Source organism: Mycotypha africana, assembly GCF_025528875.1.
Source record: "Mycotypha africana strain NRRL 2978 chromosome Unknown BDF20scaffold_8, whole genome shotgun sequence".
NCBI lineage: Eukaryota > Fungi > Mucoromycota > Mucoromycetes > Mucorales > Mycotyphaceae > Mycotypha > Mycotypha africana.
Genome location: NW_026515732.1, coordinates 635,913 through 653,971, shown reverse-complemented (window position 1 = coordinate 653,971; position 18,059 = coordinate 635,913). Strand labels below are relative to the sequence as shown.

Here is an 18,059-nt window from a genome sequence, read left to right as displayed (position 1 = left end):
ATCTGTAATTAAAGACTAGGTTACATCTGGGGTTGCATTTTACATAATATAAAACTGCACCTGAATAGTATTGGTTGTTATCAGTCAAAGCCTAGAGATTCTGTATACCCTTATTTATTATGCATTCAGCACATCTTTGGTTGTGCAATCATCCCTTGTACATTAGTAAAGTGTTTTGTATCACTTTACAATCCAATGGTAATAAACCTTCATTAATCGTAATAAACGGCCCCAAGGGTTTCTTCCTTTCTTCTTCAAACTCATTTATTCTTTGACCTATTTTCTTTTCTTTTTTCTGCCTTCTGCATATCAATGGTGACAAAGTTGAATGGTCGAGCTCTTCGACTGACATCCGTCATCTTTGTAATCATTTGTCTAACCTTCTTACTTCGTTATGTAATGAATCTGGAGCAACAAATGAACTTACGGAAAGAGCAAGAAGAAGAACAAGCGCGACTATCGTTGAAAGAGGAAAAAGAAAAGGAAATGCAGTTGAGGATTGATATGGCATTAGAAAGAGAAAGAGAAAGATTGGAAGAAGTCAACGAAAGAAGAGCCATACTAGAACCACGTATGAGAGACAAAAAAAAAAAAAAAAAAAAAAAAAAACCACACAAATTTCAGGGGTAAACCGTTTTTGATTAACGCTTCTTCATATACAATCTATGTGTATACACCATCCACTATCTTCAACAAAAATGCCCGACAATCTTTTGATCCCTTGTGCGCCATAAATGCAGAGCTGTCTTTACAAAATACAAATATAAAAGATTTGCAAGAACGATATTTTTTGGCTATTCCATCACCTATTCCCGAATGGTCAGGTATAGTAAGCAGGCAAAAATAAAAACGACACTCTCATCCTGATAACTCTATTATGAACATCTTTTGTGTTAATTGCTCACTACTATATATAGATTCAACGCTTGAATTACTGACATCCCCATTGGGTCAACAAATCAAAGCGGACCTATTGACTGTACCTGAAATTTTTCCAGATTTCAAAACTTTAACTACCCAGGAACGTGTTTTCAAATCAGTTTTTCAATATCTAGACCCTATTTTGGCAGAAGGCAAAATAGATGTAACAACAGATCCACGATATAAGCCTATCTGGGACTTTTACAAATCCCTGGAAACCACAATTTATCCTTGGATACAACCTTACTGGAAGAGCGTCTTTGACATTAATAACAGAAAAAAGGAGGATAAGGATGACAGTAACAGCGACATTGGTAAAAGTAAAAGAGGCATAGTTATGTGTGTAGGCAATGGTCAATTTCAACACGCCGCTTCATCTGTAAAGGCTATCCGTGAAATTTTGAAATCGGATTTACCCATCGAGATATTCTACATCAATACGTATGATCTGGCAAAAGAGTACATAGATTTTTTTAATGCGATACCCCATGTTTCTACCCATGATATTTCGAAACGTATCGACAACTACTATACACAATTTGGTGGTTGGGCGCTTAAGCCTTATGCCATCTTGGCTAGTCAGTTCCAAGAAGTCATCTTAATGGATGCAGATGTCTTTATGTTCAAGAAGCCTGAGACATTTTTTGAGGATGACGGATATAAGGCAACGGGTGCCCTTTTCTTTTTGGATCGAACTTTGTTCAACAACTACCACCAAGGACGTAAATGGTTGAAATCATTTTTACCCACACATAGCACTTATGTTAAGCAGTCAAGATGGTGGAAAACCACTTCAACCCATGAGCAAGAGTCTGGTATTATTGTGATAGATAAGAAGAAAGCTCTCTTTGGATTGTTAGCAACATGTAAAATGAATGACAAGCAGGAAAGAGATAAGGTATCTTATACACATTCATATGGTGACAAAGAGGTAAGTACGGCATGATCATTTATGCATATTCCTTGGTCATTCTCTTAAATGGCTTATCTTGCTATTTTTATCATGTTTAGACCTTCTGGATTGGTTTTGAGATGATGCAAACACCTTATGCTTTTGTCAAATCTCATGGCGCTGTTATTGGCGGTTTAGGAGACGCAGGTGCAGAGGGAACAGTCTGCGGTAATCAATTACACTTGGACCTAAGGGATAATCGGCCATGGTGGTGGAATGGTGGCATACTGAGAGACAAGAATAAATGGGATGATCGATATTTAAAGTTCACACATTATGCTGAAGGTGAAGATTGGCAGTTTGAGACATCTTGCATTAAAGAAAAGGACAAAATCCGTGAGTTAAGCACACAGGAGAAGCAGATCGGCGCCTTGCTGATAAAAATGGATAAAGAGCTCAAAGGGCGTTCATAGACAGTAGAAACAACACACTTTATTAGCATATTCTTTTATTGTTCGTACCCTACACATACTGAATCGAAATTGAAGCATTTTAAGTTTTGGGCCGCTGCTTTTGATATCACATACACAAGTTGTATGTTTATAGTGTGTTGACATTTGGTTATAATAATTGCTCGGGTCCTGCCTGTCATGACTAAAAGAAAACTCTTAAACTCTTAAAAAGCTCTGTGTAATTGTCATTCCTTCTAACTAATTGTACGGCTCCAACGATTCTTTCAGAATGATATTATACGTCTTCCAGCGAGTGAAGGAACGAGAAAAATAATCATCAATAACTTGACAGTTCGTCAGCCTTTTCCTGCCATTGACCTGACAATGATGGTTGTCTTTGATTTTATAGTCATATCAAGTAGCAAATGTGAGCCATTGTCTGTCAAAAGAAAACAAATCTCTTTTCTTCTTTTTACATTATGAAAAGTGCATTTATAATACAAAGGGTGCGATTAAAAAAAAATCTACAAATGATGCAATAGGACAATAAATATGTGTTTCATGGTATTATGTATATCCTTCTCTTCTAATAGAATCGTAAACAGCTGTAATTGTTATCATCAAAGTTCTCTTGTGGTCTACAGCTGCATTTGCCATACTTTGATTTGTCTGTTGGGCAATGGGTGAAATAATTAGCCACACGGTAACCCACATCATCCCAAAAGTGTATATCATCTTTGTTCAGGAACAAAAGGGCGCCCAAAGATTGCATGACTGGATCACCCCATCTCTCATAAAATATGCCGTTGGATTTATCCAAATATTCAAAGAACTCCTGATATTTTTCTCCTCGATAAAATCGAACATCAGCAATCTGAAACGTACACAATAACCGTGGCATGAGTGCAAAGTTTCCCGAAAAAAATAAAAAATAAAAAAAAATCGTCTTCTGTTAAAGCCTACCTGAAAATTATTCCAAAGATGACAGCCATTGAATCCATTATTGTTATCTAATATAAAGTGCCATAAAGTGTTCGGATTACTTGCAGGTTGAATCCAGTTCAAATGCTCTTGTGCAAAATGCAGTACAGTTTGATATAAACTAGGAATCGTTTCTCTATATTCGTAGAGAGCCATAACAAAGGATGTCTTTTTGTTGTTTTCCAACATATATTTGAATGGATCGTACTCAAACGGGCAAAGATATTCTGTTCCTGCTTCAAACCTCCAAGCATAATCTAATTCTTGCATGAATTTATCTCTGATTATCCATCGTCGAAACAAGGGGGTTGTATTTTAATAAAACCTATTCATGATGATGAAGGTAAATAGGGTCAGAATTTACCTGTAAATGGTGCCTGCCATAAAACGAGACTGGAATCGATAATCTTCGCTATCACCAAACATGGTTGTATTCAATTTCACTCTTGCCTCTGCTGCTTTTTCCAAATTTGTATCATTTCTGTAACCGTACAATGACTTGTCGATTTTGTTGAAGATCATCGTTGCAGGTGCCACAAGTGAGCTTGCTAATTCTCTAAACTGATCGTCTAAATCTTGGTCTGAGTAAATGATATAAGGATAATGATGGTGTTTGTTGAACATATCTTCAATATTTCGGAGAGTAGAACGTAGCCGTGTCAATTGGAAGCTGTCGTTTTTTATAAATGTGTAAAATGCCGCTTTGAACCGATCGTGAGGAAATGAAAGCTGAGAAGGATTCGTGTGTTGATAATGGGTCGTTTGAAAGTAATAATATTCTTCAGAAAAGCTTTGAAATTGTTCGTTTACGTTCGTTGCTGACAAGTCCTTTGACAGTCGTGAGCTTTTCATTTTACTCGTGAAAATATCTTTGTCTTCGAAGGATACTGTGAACAAATATAGGCCTGATATTAATAGCAGCGATACAAGGATCGCTCTCAATATAGATTTATTCGCTGTCAATGTGCTGAGCAGCATAGTATTTTCTTTAGGAAAGTGAGCAAGTGAAAGGAAGAAAGAAAGAGAGCAAGAAAGAAAGAAAGAAGAAGGGCTTATTTTATGATTGACAAACAGCAAAGCCATCCAGCTCGGAAAATCAACTCCCTTTATTCCCCTTCCTTTGCTTCTGTACTTTAACATCATTCAAATTAATGGAGTTAGTATTATAAACTTCCCTTAAAATGGCCTTTTGTCATTGAATCCGCCGCTATATTGTCTTTTTTATCAATACATTTCCTATTTATAATGCAATTCCCTTGGCTGCTAAGTCACATTTTACTGTTCTTCATTGGCAAGCAAGGATTTGAAACTTTCCGTCTATTGTTTCTTTGTCCGTTCCTTTTGAATCTCAGTTTTATTTGTCATCGTCCCCTTTTTACAGTGGTGCATTTCAAGCGTTAAAGGAACTTTTGACCTTCCAACAACAAACTTCTTGCCTTGATAAAATAGATGAGCAGGTGCAAACAAACAAATAGAGCTTTATATGCTGTTACTATAAAGGTTACACGGATGACGATCCTCTTTTCTGTATTGAGGACAGTCATTACACGAGCTGCACTGAAAAAGTTCAGTAACACCGTTTCTGACAATAGAGCATAGCAGCTTTAAATACACGACGCAGCTCGTCAATGGTATTAGAGAATGCAATATGTAACCATATGTATTTCCTATTATTCATATTCTTGATTAAAGCTATCATTTATATGTATAATAAGGAAGTATGACCCGCGTTCGTTGAGAAGCATCCACAATTCTTTGTTTTTTAACCTGTTTTCTTCCTACAACTCCAGCTATCATCCACTATTCGGTCGTGAAAACAGCCTTAAAGCAACATGCTTTCATAGCAATTGGCAACTATATCTAAGAAGCGCCTCCAAAGTTCACTGATAGGACATATAATTCTCTTCGTCATTAAGTATATTGTCCTTCTCTTCTATAAGTATCGTTCAAAGTTTATCATGCGGAGTAGAAATATATAAAATAAACCTTAGTAAACAGTAGACGATCAAGTTCCACGCCATGGCCGAACACCGTTAGAAGCTCTTCTATTGTTCCATAAGGAGTTTACTGTTTAAATCTTTATAATCGCTTTCTTAACTCTAATACTTGTACTCGTCTTGATCGAGCAACTGATTGCCTGTCATCTATTCATTTGATATATTAGTACTGACAGTACATACAGCCTTCGTTAATCATGGCTATTGTGGTTTTAGCAAAGCTATTTGGACGTTTAAAGATTGCTATTTTGTTTGATCCTTTCAATTCAGGCAACAACTTTATTGAAGGCTACCAATAGCTCGTTGACAAATGTAAATGGCTTTTGAGGAAAAACGAAGCCTTTAAAATGTATTTTTTTCTCTTAAATTTACAAGAGTTATATAACCGTATCATTCAGTAAAATGCGGAGTGGATTGGTCTCTCTTTCTTGCACCAACAACACATACTCAAATTGAGCAGTAGTTACATTTATATGCATTCTAATACTAGTACATATAGCGATGGAGTAGTACAAGCGGAAAAATAAGGATAAGAAAATAGTGTGTGGACGGTCTAAGCTAGCCATTAAGAGCTAGTTCATTATACCAAGTAAAACGATAGTATGGCCAACTTGAAAACATAAACTTAGTATATATATGCTTCAGAACTTTCAAGACATTCACGGTGTGAGCTTCATGTTAACATCTTGGCTCAACGCAACAACTAACCTCTTATCATATAAGCTCCATAGTAAATCAAAACAAAAGAAAAGACTAATCCACCCCTGAATGAAGCCAAATAGAAGAAGTCTATTATATGTATGTCTTTCATTTTTCTGGTCTGAGCGATAATAACTGTTGAATTTCACGCCGTGTCTTCCCAGCAGTGTCCTTAAACATTGATTGGCTAACTATCAATAACTCTTTAAAACGAAACTGTAGTTAAACAGTGTAATGAACGTTTATTTGAATGTATTTATTTGTCATAGCCCATTTTCTTCTAAAACTAGAAATTGTACGGAATATTCTTTGTGTCGCTAGAAATATACAATAATGATATCTTGTAAGACTACTTGCCGCAGATTTGAAATATAAACTCATTCTGATTTTTAGTAGAAGTGTTTTCTCATTGTAATCACTCTTTTTGCTAGTTATACTTAGTGAAGCATTGAAAAGGTAAAAGATACCATCCTTTATGTGTTTATATCATATGATGGCTTTCATAATGCTCCAGAAGCAATGATCGCTTTACACATTGGTAAGAAATTATTTGAGATAAACCAAAAAAAAAAATAAAAAATAAAAAAAAGAAGATTTAGCTTTTGTAAAGATATCCATGGCCAAACAGCTCCATTTTGCCGTTCATCAAATGAAGCTTATCTTTGCTTGTGCCGATTAATTTCATTTTAGAGTCTTGATGCCTTTTGAAGACTCTTCACTACCGTGTATTGTGTTCTAAATTGGGTCTTTCCAGCTACAGTTTCTTAAATGGTGTACTGCTAAAAAGATACTTGTCGGTTCAATAGCAGTTGACTTCAAAGCTTTATGTATTTCTAGCACAGACTTCGTTTCCTTTCAGTGAGATTGCTCTGCTCTACAATTAAATGATATTGTCCCTCCCACCTTCCTGCATTCCTTTTCCTTATCTAAATTGTCGTCGTGGTTGACTGGGCTTGCATCAGCAATGCTTTCTATTGACTATATTAGATTTGACTTTGGAAGTCCAACAATATATTCTGGGTATCCGAACAGATTTCTGCGATAAACCGTAATAGATGATATAGGCGAAACCGTATATACCCCTTAACCCACATTATAAAACGACACGCCTGCTTAAGAAATTGTTCAAAATATCTCAACGTAATACTACGCTTTACTGTTCTTCATTTGATTTCATCGTTCAACATAGTAGCCTTCACAAGCAACGTGGTTTTGTTAAAAATTGCTACATGTTCCGAATTTAGTAATCTTTCAAGGCGGGTGATGACGTCCGCGCTTTAAGTTTGGTAAAGACTCAAAACAACCCCAGACTGAGCCATCATTTTTTTTTTTTTTTTGGTGTGGTGTGCAGTGTGTGTGTTCTAAATGATGAGAGGACAGAGTTTATTGTTACTAAGTTTTTCTTCTCTCTCCTCATCTTATTACAAAAAGTATTTATCTCAATTCTTTCTCTCCCCTCTCTTTTTTTATATACTTAAATCTGTAATAATGCTTCGCTCTTCTACCTCCACAACTGCTTTGCGCAACGTCACCCGCGCTTTAAGCCGCCGCAATGCTTCTACTACAAACAACATTGCCATTCAAAACTTAGAAACACGTTGGAAGACACTTTCTACTGCCGAGCAAAACACCATCGCCAAACAATTAGAGGAAGTGCAAAAGGGTGATTGGAAGAATCTCTCTTTTGAAGAAAAGAAGGCTGCCTGTAAGATTTTTATTTTGCACACTATAGAAATAAAAAAGAAAGGAACGAATCATTGATTGGCTTTGGTTTCAATTCGCTAGACTATATTGCTTTTGGTGCTCACGGACCCCGTGAACCTTTGACTCAACCCGGACATAGCATGAAGGTTTTCCTTGGTGTTGCTGGTGTCTTGGGTGCCTCTGGTGCTCTCTTCTATGTCATTCGTCAAAACGGTAATATATTTTTTGGTTTTAAGGCGGGGGTTAGGGAGGCGAAAAAAATTGTGGGGAAGCGGAAAGTGACGATATTCATTACTGATCCAAACATGCAATTCTTTGAATAATCTATAGCTCAAGAAACTCCTCGTACCATCAGCAAGGAATGGGAAGAGGCTACAAACGAATACCTGAAGAGTCAAAACTCCAACCCTATCTCTGGTATCTCATCAGAAGGTTACAAAGGAAAAGGTTATGTCGTTAGCAAAGAATAAACAGATGACAGAAGAGGATCAAATATTAGTTTTATACACCCACAATCACACTACAAAAAATAATATCTATACGATTTTCCAGTCTTATTTATGCGCAATTACATTTCGACTTTTTAAAAAAAAAAAGAAAAAATGTTATAATCTTGAAAACCGAATAGAGAGCGATTTCGATTAAGAAGTAGCAATTTTAGTCCTTATCTGTATCCCACAAAAGAGTGTTCCTGCAGAAGTAATGTAGAGAGACACTTGGGTAAGATGGATAATCAAAATTTATATTATTCGGAAAGCCCACTTGTGACCTCAATTACACAATTGCGAGGCTGTAAAGAACTCAGCCTGTCTCTTAATTTTTTGGACGTGTGTTCCTTTTGTTTGCACTTTTTGAGCGTGTCTTTCATCAGAAGCCAAACTATAGAATGTCACAAAAGGAAATCAACATTACGGATCTCGATTTAGCATCCCTTCAACAAGTCAAATCACAAATAGAAGAAGTATGACGCTCCGCTTTGAGTTGTTATTGCGTTTGCTCCTGCCGAAAGGCTAAATGTTCTCTTGTTTTGCTAGGAAGTGAGCCATTTAACGCAATCTTACAGCAAATTGAAGGGCGTTCAAAGCCGTTTCAAAGATTGTTCTGAAAGCGTGGAATCGTTGAAAGCAGAAAAGCCTGATGGTTAGTAACGCCCCCAAGCTTTCTTGACAGAGATAGATCTTCATTTATAAAGGGCTGTTTTTATTAACCGCGTACCTATTTTGACTCGAACGCCAATTAGACAAAACAATTCTTGTTCCTCTCACATCATCTATATCCTTTTCGTACACAAATACATCAGCTTCTCTTCAAACAGACTAACAGTATTAGATAATCCAACCTTATCCTTAACCAATTACTATACTTATATGTTCCAGGTAAATTAAGCGATGTGGAGAAAGTGATTGTCGATGTAGGCACAGGTTACTATGTAGAAAAGGTAAAAAAGAGAAGCGTTATCTATTATTAAAAGTACAGTCAGCTCAAGAATTTGCGAAATAAACTGTAATTGCTAGTCTTTGGGAGACGCAACAAAATTCTATAACAACAAAGTAGACTACGTGAAAAAGAATATGGAAACACTAGAAAAGACAATTACCGACAAACAAAGCACATTAAGAGGTAATGGGATCAGATAAAGCAGCGCGGAGCATGTTTAATACTGACAATTACGACTGTTTTCGATGGCTAATAGCTATTATAGGCGTTATGCAAGAAAAGCTTCAAAAAGAACAGAAATAACAGTAGATCTGAAATTACACCTACATTTGATGCTGAAGGCGTCGAAAAAAGCACGCCATTTTGTTCTATAAGACCATTCTTTGTAAGAATATGAATAAAAACAACACTCTTTACTTCTATTGGTGGAATTGAGATATAGTAAAGCAACTGAAATACCCGATCGAATGAAAAGTATTTTGGCACTTGACTGTAGAGAATAATCGAGCAGTATTGCACGGCTGTAGACATCGCACAGAAAGGACGAGTCAGAGCTAAAATCTTCTTCACGTTAAGTGAGGCTTTTGTCCGATTTAACACTACTTAACCAGTTCCAAAAGACGAGTTACATCCTATGAAACACTTACTCATAGTTGAATCACAACTCTTTCAGATACCATTGGCCCTCAGCTAGCAAAAGTGTTCAGATATGTAATTGCAGCTTTGCAGCGGCTTCTTTATCATTAAAGGCGCTTGCTTTGCCACAACAGACGTTCGAGAAAATATATTCGGGCGCAAGGGAAAGCAGATTACAATGCATCAGTTAGATGTAATTTGTTAAGAATATCTCTAAATCTAACTTCGTCAAGGCTGTCTCAATTCTAATTTTTGAAAGATTCGATCAATATTTCAGCAAAAAAAAAAAAAAAAAAAAAAAAAAAAAAAAAAAAAGATGCCAAAGCGAAAATACCATGCTTTCTAAGTTATAGGACCACATGACACTGACTTAGAGCCTTAAATATACATGAAAATAAGGTCTCCTTGTCTGAAATATAGATAACAACTTTTGCTTTGACTCTATAGCTAAGAAAGTTGAACCACTTTACAAAAAACTGAATGGTGAATGACCATGTACAGCACTGTGCACACGCAAAGGCTCAGAAAATAAGTTGGAAATCTATGTAGCTCAATGTTCCTCTTCGTCCAGAAAGATTTGGTTGGCTTGAAGATTCCGTAGGTACAGGAAATAATGGCCAAAACTGATATATACAAAGGGATTTTGTCTATTTCATATGGTGATATGTGCTTTTTTTGAATTTTCGAAAGGACACATTTTGATACTGAGAGGAGAAATCAACGTGAATGCTACAGTACGATTGATCCTAGAGAAAAATATGCTTCTTAACAGCTCTCTCCGTGCTTCCCCCCCCCTAACCCGCCCACTCTTTCTCCCTATAACGAGTCCAGACTGTGCGCTTGTTTGTAACTATCAGTAAACTAGGGTAGATTAAACTATTACACCAAAGTAAACACACGCCTCTATCTCCCAGTCCTTTAACACTTTAAAAGAATTTCGCCCTTGCGAAGCTTCTATATTGCAATAAAGAAACCACTCAAGTGATAAATTCACGCTTGGATGATGCTTGTCCCATTACAATCGCGGTAACTTGACCAATCTAGACTATTTTTTTGGCAGAAACCATTGCTTGCTTGGTTTTCTTTCAAGGAATGTTATATGATGTATTTCACTAATAAGTCTGCAAAGAATAAAATAGTAAAAAATTCTATGTGAGAGTCTTGTAGTAAGCATTGGTATAGTATACTTATCCGGATTTTCACTCAAAGGAGAGGAAGGCGGGTCAAACTAGACCTTGTTGACTCCCGTTCATATCTTCTTCTTCGTAGCTCTCGTAAAAACAAGAAGGCTGAGCGGGTATCATGAAAGATAGAACGATGGAAAACTACTTTGAAAATAATATTTCGCGTAGATTTACTTACTTTTGAAAAGCTCTCTGGCGATAATGATTTCCTTGCTGCTAGTAGTAATTGTTACAATTGTTTATCTAATACTATTATTCTTGACTCCCTTTGAAGTGATACCAATCAGTGTATTTCTTTTTTCGGGAAGACCATGGCCACGAAAGCAAATAGCAGTAAACAGCACCATTAGAGGTCATTTTTCTTAATCAGCCTACACTTACTGCCGCGTGCAGCTATGGAAAAATTGAAAGTCAGTGGAAACTCGTTATACGGAGTTCTGTTACGTTCAAGCACACGTTTCTTCTTCAACAGCAGCAGAGGATATCGTTGTTTCGAAAGTGTAACAAATTGTTCGTGCGATTTTGAAAGCAGTCCACAACTTTGAATGAAAGCTTGTTCAAATACACGATGGATAGATACGCTTAAAACTCAAATGCCTTCTGTTTCGAGCCTCAGCAAACAGTGCTGTGAAGAGCGAATTCAAATGAGAATCTATCGTTCAATCTCAGTTACAAAAAGAAAGCTTTCCAAAAGGGGGGGAAGGCGAGGTATTCGAACTGCACCAATTCAAGCTTTTTGGTAGAACCAACAATATGCGGTTGTACTCCTATATTGCGATTCCCCTTCTTTCCTTTTTTTTTTCTTCGCTTTTCTATTAACGTGTTGAATTTCAGTTCCTTCTTCTTCTTTTCACTTTGACGAAAAAAATGGACCTCTTTAACCGAGGCAAAACGAAAGTGAAAAAGAAAGCGGGTCCAGAACCACTGTCGATAGGCCAGCCTCAATCACCGACATTTTCGAAAGCAAGTTATAGCAGTAGCACTATATCTCATTCGCCAACTCACCATAGTCCCAATGCTCAATCGAATGACGATTACTTTCAGTCAGGTATCGGTTTTTAGTTGCCTTTATTTGACGTTGTTTGACAATTTAGAAGAACGAAGGATTTATAAACCCAGTCCAGGGGTTCTGTAATAATAGGCCGTTCAGCTATAGATAATCCATCATCTATAAGAACCTCGCAATCGTCATCTATTCCAAGTACTGACAGCGAGTACACTGCAACAACTGTAGATACCATGACAGATGGTGAAATAGAAGACTGTTTTGAAAGAATGCTGGTAATGGGTCGAGCAATACAGTGCATAAATCAAAAAGCTTAAACCCGTTTACTTATATGGATCCATTGACAACAAATTACATTTAGTCCAGAAGAGGCATACATGATAGTAATGCTCGATTGAAAATGTTGGCGTTTCCGGTGGAAAAGAAGCGTCTGATGGTAGCTCAAGATATACAGTCAGAAAACAGTACCTCGTTTAGTAACAGTAATAGTATCAATAACAGTAGTAGCATTAGCAGCAGCAGTTACAACAGCAATTCTCTCTCAAAAAGGCTTGACAAAAGCAATAAGGCAGAGCAACATCATCAGTCGGAAATTAAGGGGCCAGAATACTATGTCAAGAAACTGTCAGATTTGTCGAAAGGTGTCAATATAAAAGTTGTGTCGCACCTAGCTGTAGGATTAAGAACCAATCCATTGAGGTTAGTTGTTGAGATATGTGCTCAGACACTAAATGAATGAAGCGACGTCATGCTAAAATTGCAGAGAAAAAATAGTTGGGTTCGTCAGTTTATTGAGTTGCAAGGCTTACAGGTCCTCACGGATCTCTTAAGGGCTTTCAATAAGAATAAAATCAAGTAAGTGAAAAAAAAAAAGAGAATGCTAACAAAAAATCGTTATGCCGTTGTAAAAAAAAAATGTTGAAAATAACTACTTACCAATTACATAACAATTAGACAAGAACTGAACCTATCTGTTGAGGCTGACATATTGAAATGCTTTAAAGCATTGATGAACAATAGAGTAAGAGAAAAAGGGGAATAATCTAGCCTTGGGAAATGAAGGCATACTTACTATATTTGGTTCTTTCATGTACAAAAATATAGGTTGGTGCACGGGAAGCCTTAAGACACCCACAGTGTTTGAACCAGATTGTACAATGTATTGTATCTGAATCTATTAATTCTCGGCGACTCGTTTGTGAGGTGTTGGTCTTTATGTGCTATTATGAAAAACCTGTGGGGCAAGATTTGGTATTGAAGGGGTTGGATCAATTGCGTGACAAGCAGAGAGGTTTGGGTCGATTTGATGCTTGGCTGTCAGAATTGGAAATTACGTTGGGTGGCAGAGGAAGAATGGGTAGCATGGTTGGCGCTAGCGACGATTTCAAAAGTTTGGCGACTTACGGTTCGCCGGATAACCAGCTCACTGAATATGCTGTAAGAAACATGTTATTTTTTTGCAATCTAAACAATTAGCTTACCCTATTCATCCAATCTATATACCTAGTTGTATAATATGCTTTTGGTTAACGCTATCATTAACGTTGTGGATGATTCGGAAATAAGAATCCATTTGAGAAATCAAATGACAGCATCTGGCTTGGAGAGGATTTTAGAAAAAATGGCAGAATTAGCAGACGAACATTTAGATCGGCAAATGAAAGAGTACAGAACACTAGCAGAAAATGATCAGGATGAACTTATGGAGATGTATCACGAATATGTACTCAGTGATCAAAACGATCCTCGTGATGTATTTGAATGTATATTGTCCAATGTAGAAGGCACTCGTAGCTATGACTTCTTTCTAAGTTGTCTTCAGCATTTATTACTCGTGAACAACGAACAAAATGGATTAAAATCGAGATATTTTCAAATTATCGACAACCTAGTATCTCAAGTTGTGTTGGATCATAAAGGTTTGGCAGAAGATTTCTCAACTGATTACACTACCACTGTACAACATCTAGTAAATAAGTTCGCTGATCAAGATCAACTCAAAGCTGCATTGGAGGACATTAAGGAATTGCAGCAGAGCTATGATGAATTAGAACGTGAGCGCGACATGCTTCGTGAACAGTTATCAAACAGAGGAGGTATGATAAAAAGATTAAGAAATTACAATACTACCAATACTTATAAAATAATTAGATATAGAAGGCACTGTGGAAATTGAACAGCTGAGAGAAAAAACCGTATCCCTTGAGGATTTATTGCGAATGTCACGACATACCATATCGACATTACAGAGGAAATTGAAAGATTTACAAAACGATTACGATGCCAGTGTGGAAAGAGCGAACCATCAACTAGAAGAGTTTACAAAATTAATCAACGAGGCTAAAGTCAATAATGATGGTTATATTGCTATTCTGAAGAAGAAAGTAGATACTATTTTTGGAAGACTACAGACGCAGGAACAATTGGAAGGCAAGAATAAAACTTTAACCTCAAATGACTTATCCAATTTTACCAGTTTGCAAACGCACATGGAAGATCAAAAGAATAAACATAAATCTTTAGCCATGGGCTTATCCGAAGATTTCAAAAATCAATTAGCGCGTCAATTTGGTGGCTTGCAGAATGGCGGTTTTGGAGATTTCGCTTTGCCTGGCACAATGCCATTGATGGGCTCTGCTGTAAGACGATCAAATCAACGCCGTCGACAACCGCAGTCTGAGAGAACCACCGAAGAATCGAGTCAAGTGGACGGTGGAGAACTAAATGATGTACCCAAACGTAAAACCTCGTCGGACATACACAATGACTTAGAACATACTTTACCAAAGTCATCCAGGCTGTCATCTACAAACAATAAGGAAAACAATAGGAATGATATAAAGAATAGCCATATATCTTCCACAGACAAGATTAATCATCCACAACCTTGTATCGATGACAAAATTACTGCAAATGACGAAGACGATGAAGAATACTCTTTGTCGTCAGTTCTCTCTTCTGATGAAGAAGAAGATTCAGATATACCCATGATTACAACCAAAGAAGCATGGAAAATAAGCATACCCAAACCATCTACAGCTACAAGCTCCCAATTCATCAAACCACGTAACAATACTGCTGGTTGTATTTCACAGCCATCTCCTGATTCCCCTGCTGCTGCTCTTACATCTCCCGGTTCTTCTCCCCCATCTATTTTGCCACAGATCGAAATTGACTCCTCTACACCTTCTACACCACGGCCATCTCGTAATTCGATTACGCAAGGCAATGCTCCTCCTCCACCGCCACCACCGCCACCACCACCTCCTCCTCCTCCCTCAGCAATAACAGCAAATAGTGCCATCAAGTCAGTCACAGCCAATGAAAAAAATGAAGGTACCAATAAGTCACTGCCGCCGGCGCCACCGCCACCTCCACCACCACCTCCTCCTCCTGCTGCACCTACACCACCCAATGGTGCCTCTGCTATTCCAACTGCTATACCCCGTAAACAACTCAAACACTTACCCGGTATAAAAACTCGTCAACTACAATGGCAAAAACTCAACCTCAATGATATTAATGCTACAGTTTGGAAAGATGCTGCAGCTCCCGATAAAGATGAAGCCTTAGAAGACTTACTGAGCTCAGAGGGGGTGTTTAACAAAATGGAAGAAATTTTTGCTCAAAAACAATTCGCTTCAAAAAAGGCGCTTCAGCACAAGGAGAAACGACAGGAAATCTGCATTATCGATTCCCGCAAAGCCTATAATATCAACATTGCTATCATTGCAAAATGTAAAAATATATCCTTTAAGGACTGTAAAAAGAAAATTTTGGCAATGGATGAGAAGTTTTGTACAGAGGTCATGTTAAGGAACTTGCTGGCAAATGCTCCTTCTCATGATGAAATGGGCAAATTATCTGTGTTCCTCAAGACGGCGTCTGAGGAAGATTTGCAAAGTTTATCTAAAGCAGATGCATTTTGTGCTGAGGTATCATTAAAATATGCTATACAAAATGAAGAATTTTTGTGATACTGACACACAATTTTATTTCTCTTAGATTATCACCATTGATCGCTTTAAGGAACGATTTACGAACATGCTTTTCGTTACGACATTCTATGAGCGCATTACTCAGCTTGGCAGAAATATGACAAATGTTATGGATGCCTCAACAAATTTGAAAGAATCAAAAGCTTTCATTGATTTCCTCAATGTATGTAACCTATTTCTAAAGAGTACTTGCTTCCATTTATGGTATGATTAACCATTCAATAACTAGATTATATTGATGATCGGTAATTTCTTGAACGGTACCAATTTCCAAGGTGGTGCATTTGGCATACGTATAGGAAGCATCAATAAGCTTGTAGACACCAGATCATCTGGCAATGACTCGACACTACTGCACTTTTTATGCACATTAATTACAGAAAAGTTTCCACATATCAATGACAATTTACTAAAAGATCTTGAACTTTGTAGTGAAGCTTGTAGAGGTAACGTGGTACACATTATGTATATATACAATATACGGTAATTTTGGGCACACTATCTAAAATATTACTCCATTTTCATCATAGTAACAATCCAGGATCTCGTCAAGGACTACAATGAGTTACGCGTTGGCTTGCAAACACTTATTCACGAACTTGATTGTCATTACAATGACAGTTATATAGCGCCACCAAATGATCGCTTTGCAGAAATGATGTATAAATTCCGTGATAGAGCCATTGAAAAGTTTGACCAACTTGAGGTTCGATATACATCTATGGACGTAGCTTACAAAGACGTTGTATCTTATTTTGGTGAAGACCCTAACGAAATGAAACCTGATGAATTCTTTGGTATTTTCCAAACCTTCATATCCAGTTGGAATAAAGCCAAATCAGATATCGAAAAGCAAAGACAGAAATTAGAACAAGAACAAAAGATGAAAGATTTGCAAGAGCAGCGAAAGGCACGAGTGAAAAAGAAAAATGCCAACGATAGTAAGTTGTTTTTTTGTTTTTTTTTTTTTTTTGTTTTTGAAAAAATGCTGTGCTTTACAGGCGTCAAAACTTTCTTTCTTATATGTACTCTTCCACATTTCCTTTCCATTTAGCTTCATCGGATAGTCAGGACGATAAAGATATTATGGATAACCTCTTGGAGAAACTAAGATCAGGAGAAATGGCCACAACATCCCATCGAAAAAGCCGCAGATTATCAATTAGAGAGAGGCGAAAAACCAGGACAGAATCAATGGTAGTTAAAGCAGAGGACCTACTGAGACATATTCAAAGTGAGGAAGACACAGTACCACCGTTACCAAGGAGCGGCCGTCCGCGTAGCAGTAACTCTAGACGATTTACAAATTCAGAAAGAATGAAGAAACTAGCTTCCTTAGCAGAAAATGAGAATGGTAGTTTCGAGGACAACATGACTAGTGGGCTAGCAACCTGAAGGAATAAACGGAATCTGTCGCTGATGGTGTTACCATAAACCGAAACATCAATTTGCCCAATAAAGTCAGACCCTCAAACAAGGATGAATTTCAATCGGTTGAGTTTAAACCAAAGACCCGTAATGCTTTTATTTGATAATCGTAAAGAAGCTGTCTGTTTTAATACATAAGCAGTTTCCTTTTCATCGGGCTTCTATTACATTTAATCGTGAAGAAGCTTTCATTTACCTCTTCTTAAGTTTGAAGGTTTTTAAACTGTAAATTATTTAACTTTTTGCTCATATAATTGCAAAGCCCTTTGTTAAGAAGCTAAATCAGCAGGTAATGTCTCATAGCCATACGACACGATGACTGTATACGAGCCTTTTTATTGAACTTCGCTATCTATAAAATAGACGATGATGTCTTCTCATAACGAAGAACAAAACACTTCCTCTCTATTTGGGGATTCACCGGCAGATGACCCCTTTAGTGAACTGCAACAACAAGATCAAGTTTCAAAGAAGCAGCAGCAGCACCAGCAGTTAGGAAAAGAACAGCAGCAACAAACAATAACGGCTGATGAGAATAAGCGACAGCAAGTAATAGACCAGGGAAAAGGGGAGCCTGGTGATGCTTCTAGTTTATTTGGAAATGACACATCTCAAGGCGCTGACATGTTGTTTGGAGCCCCTAACATCGCCAACGATGTGTTCAGTTCTATAGGTCAGCCATCCTCAGAACAACAACATCAGGACGCGTCGGCTGCTTCCTTTT

General features: G+C 37.3%; 6 protein-coding genes across 6 annotated transcripts; 4 read left to right on the top strand and 2 right to left on the bottom strand.

Annotated features, from left to right (window-relative positions):
- The first annotated feature begins 151 nt into the window (after positions 1-151).
- Positions 152-2,646, top strand: BDF20DRAFT_649931 (mannosyltransferase putative-domain-containing protein). Its single transcript, XM_053075943.1, has 4 exons — positions 152-571; positions 741-824; positions 918-1,852; positions 1,933-2,646. Exons 1-4 carry the CDS (start codon positions 313-315, stop codon positions 2,284-2,286), a joined length of 1,632 nt encoding a protein of 543 aa, XP_052934067.1. The 5' UTR covers positions 152-312; the 3' UTR covers positions 2,287-2,646.
- A 570-nt stretch (positions 2,647-3,216) lies between these two features.
- On the bottom strand, positions 3,217-4,005 carry BDF20DRAFT_805144 (glycosyl transferase; the record flags this gene model as incomplete). Its single annotated transcript, XM_053076491.1, has 2 exons — positions 3,217-3,526; positions 3,611-4,005. Coding segments are annotated over 2 exons (705 nt in total), but the record flags the coding sequence as incomplete, so codon positions are not given.
- Positions 4,006-7,430: 3,425 nt separating this feature from the next.
- BDF20DRAFT_914852 (cytochrome c oxidase subunit IV) lies at positions 7,431-8,116 on the top strand (the record flags this gene model as incomplete). Its single annotated transcript, XM_053084236.1, has 3 exons — positions 7,431-7,647; positions 7,728-7,859; positions 7,977-8,116. The coding sequence occupies 3 exons, from the start codon at positions 7,431-7,433 to the stop codon at positions 8,114-8,116; spliced, it is 489 nt and encodes a 162-aa protein (XP_052934065.1).
- Positions 8,117-8,532: 416 nt separating this feature from the next.
- BDF20DRAFT_823482 (prefoldin, alpha subunit) lies at positions 8,533-9,386 on the top strand (the record flags this gene model as incomplete). The annotated part of the gene is made up of 5 exons (XM_053077796.1): positions 8,533-8,607; positions 8,681-8,786; positions 9,023-9,084; positions 9,161-9,266; positions 9,340-9,386. 5 exons carry the CDS (start codon positions 8,533-8,535, stop codon positions 9,384-9,386), a joined length of 396 nt encoding a protein of 131 aa, XP_052934064.1.
- A 1,556-nt stretch (positions 9,387-10,942) lies between these two features.
- Positions 10,943-11,858, bottom strand: BDF20DRAFT_837349 (uncharacterized protein; the record flags this gene model as incomplete). The annotated part of the gene is made up of 4 exons (XM_053079041.1): positions 10,943-11,044; positions 11,082-11,119; positions 11,285-11,455; positions 11,786-11,858. The coding sequence occupies 4 exons, from the start codon at positions 11,856-11,858 to the stop codon at positions 10,943-10,945; spliced, it is 384 nt and encodes a 127-aa protein (XP_052934063.1).
- Positions 11,859-12,142: 284 nt separating this feature from the next.
- Positions 12,143-17,302, top strand: BDF20DRAFT_837348 (uncharacterized protein; the record flags this gene model as incomplete). Its single annotated transcript, XM_053079040.1, has 12 exons — positions 12,143-12,184; positions 12,271-12,362; positions 12,459-12,608; positions 12,675-12,764; positions 12,864-12,930; positions 13,014-13,346; positions 13,417-14,005; positions 14,061-15,844; positions 15,915-16,070; positions 16,137-16,353; positions 16,438-16,848; positions 16,962-17,302. 12 exons carry the CDS (start codon positions 12,143-12,145, stop codon positions 17,300-17,302), a joined length of 4,272 nt encoding a protein of 1,423 aa, XP_052934062.1.
- Between the last annotated feature and the right edge of the window lie 757 nt (positions 17,303-18,059).

Coding starts and splice junctions, on each gene's coding strand:
- BDF20DRAFT_649931 (XM_053075943.1), top strand. CDS start 313: ATGGTGACAAAGTTGAATGGTCGAGCTCTTCGACTGACATCCGTCATC. Junction 825..917: donor ACCTATTCCCGAATGGTCAG/GTATAGTAAGCA, acceptor TACTATATATAG/ATTCAACGCTTGAATTACTG. Junction 1,853..1,932: donor ATTCATATGGTGACAAAGAG/GTAAGTACGGCA, acceptor TATCATGTTTAG/ACCTTCTGGATTGGTTTTGA.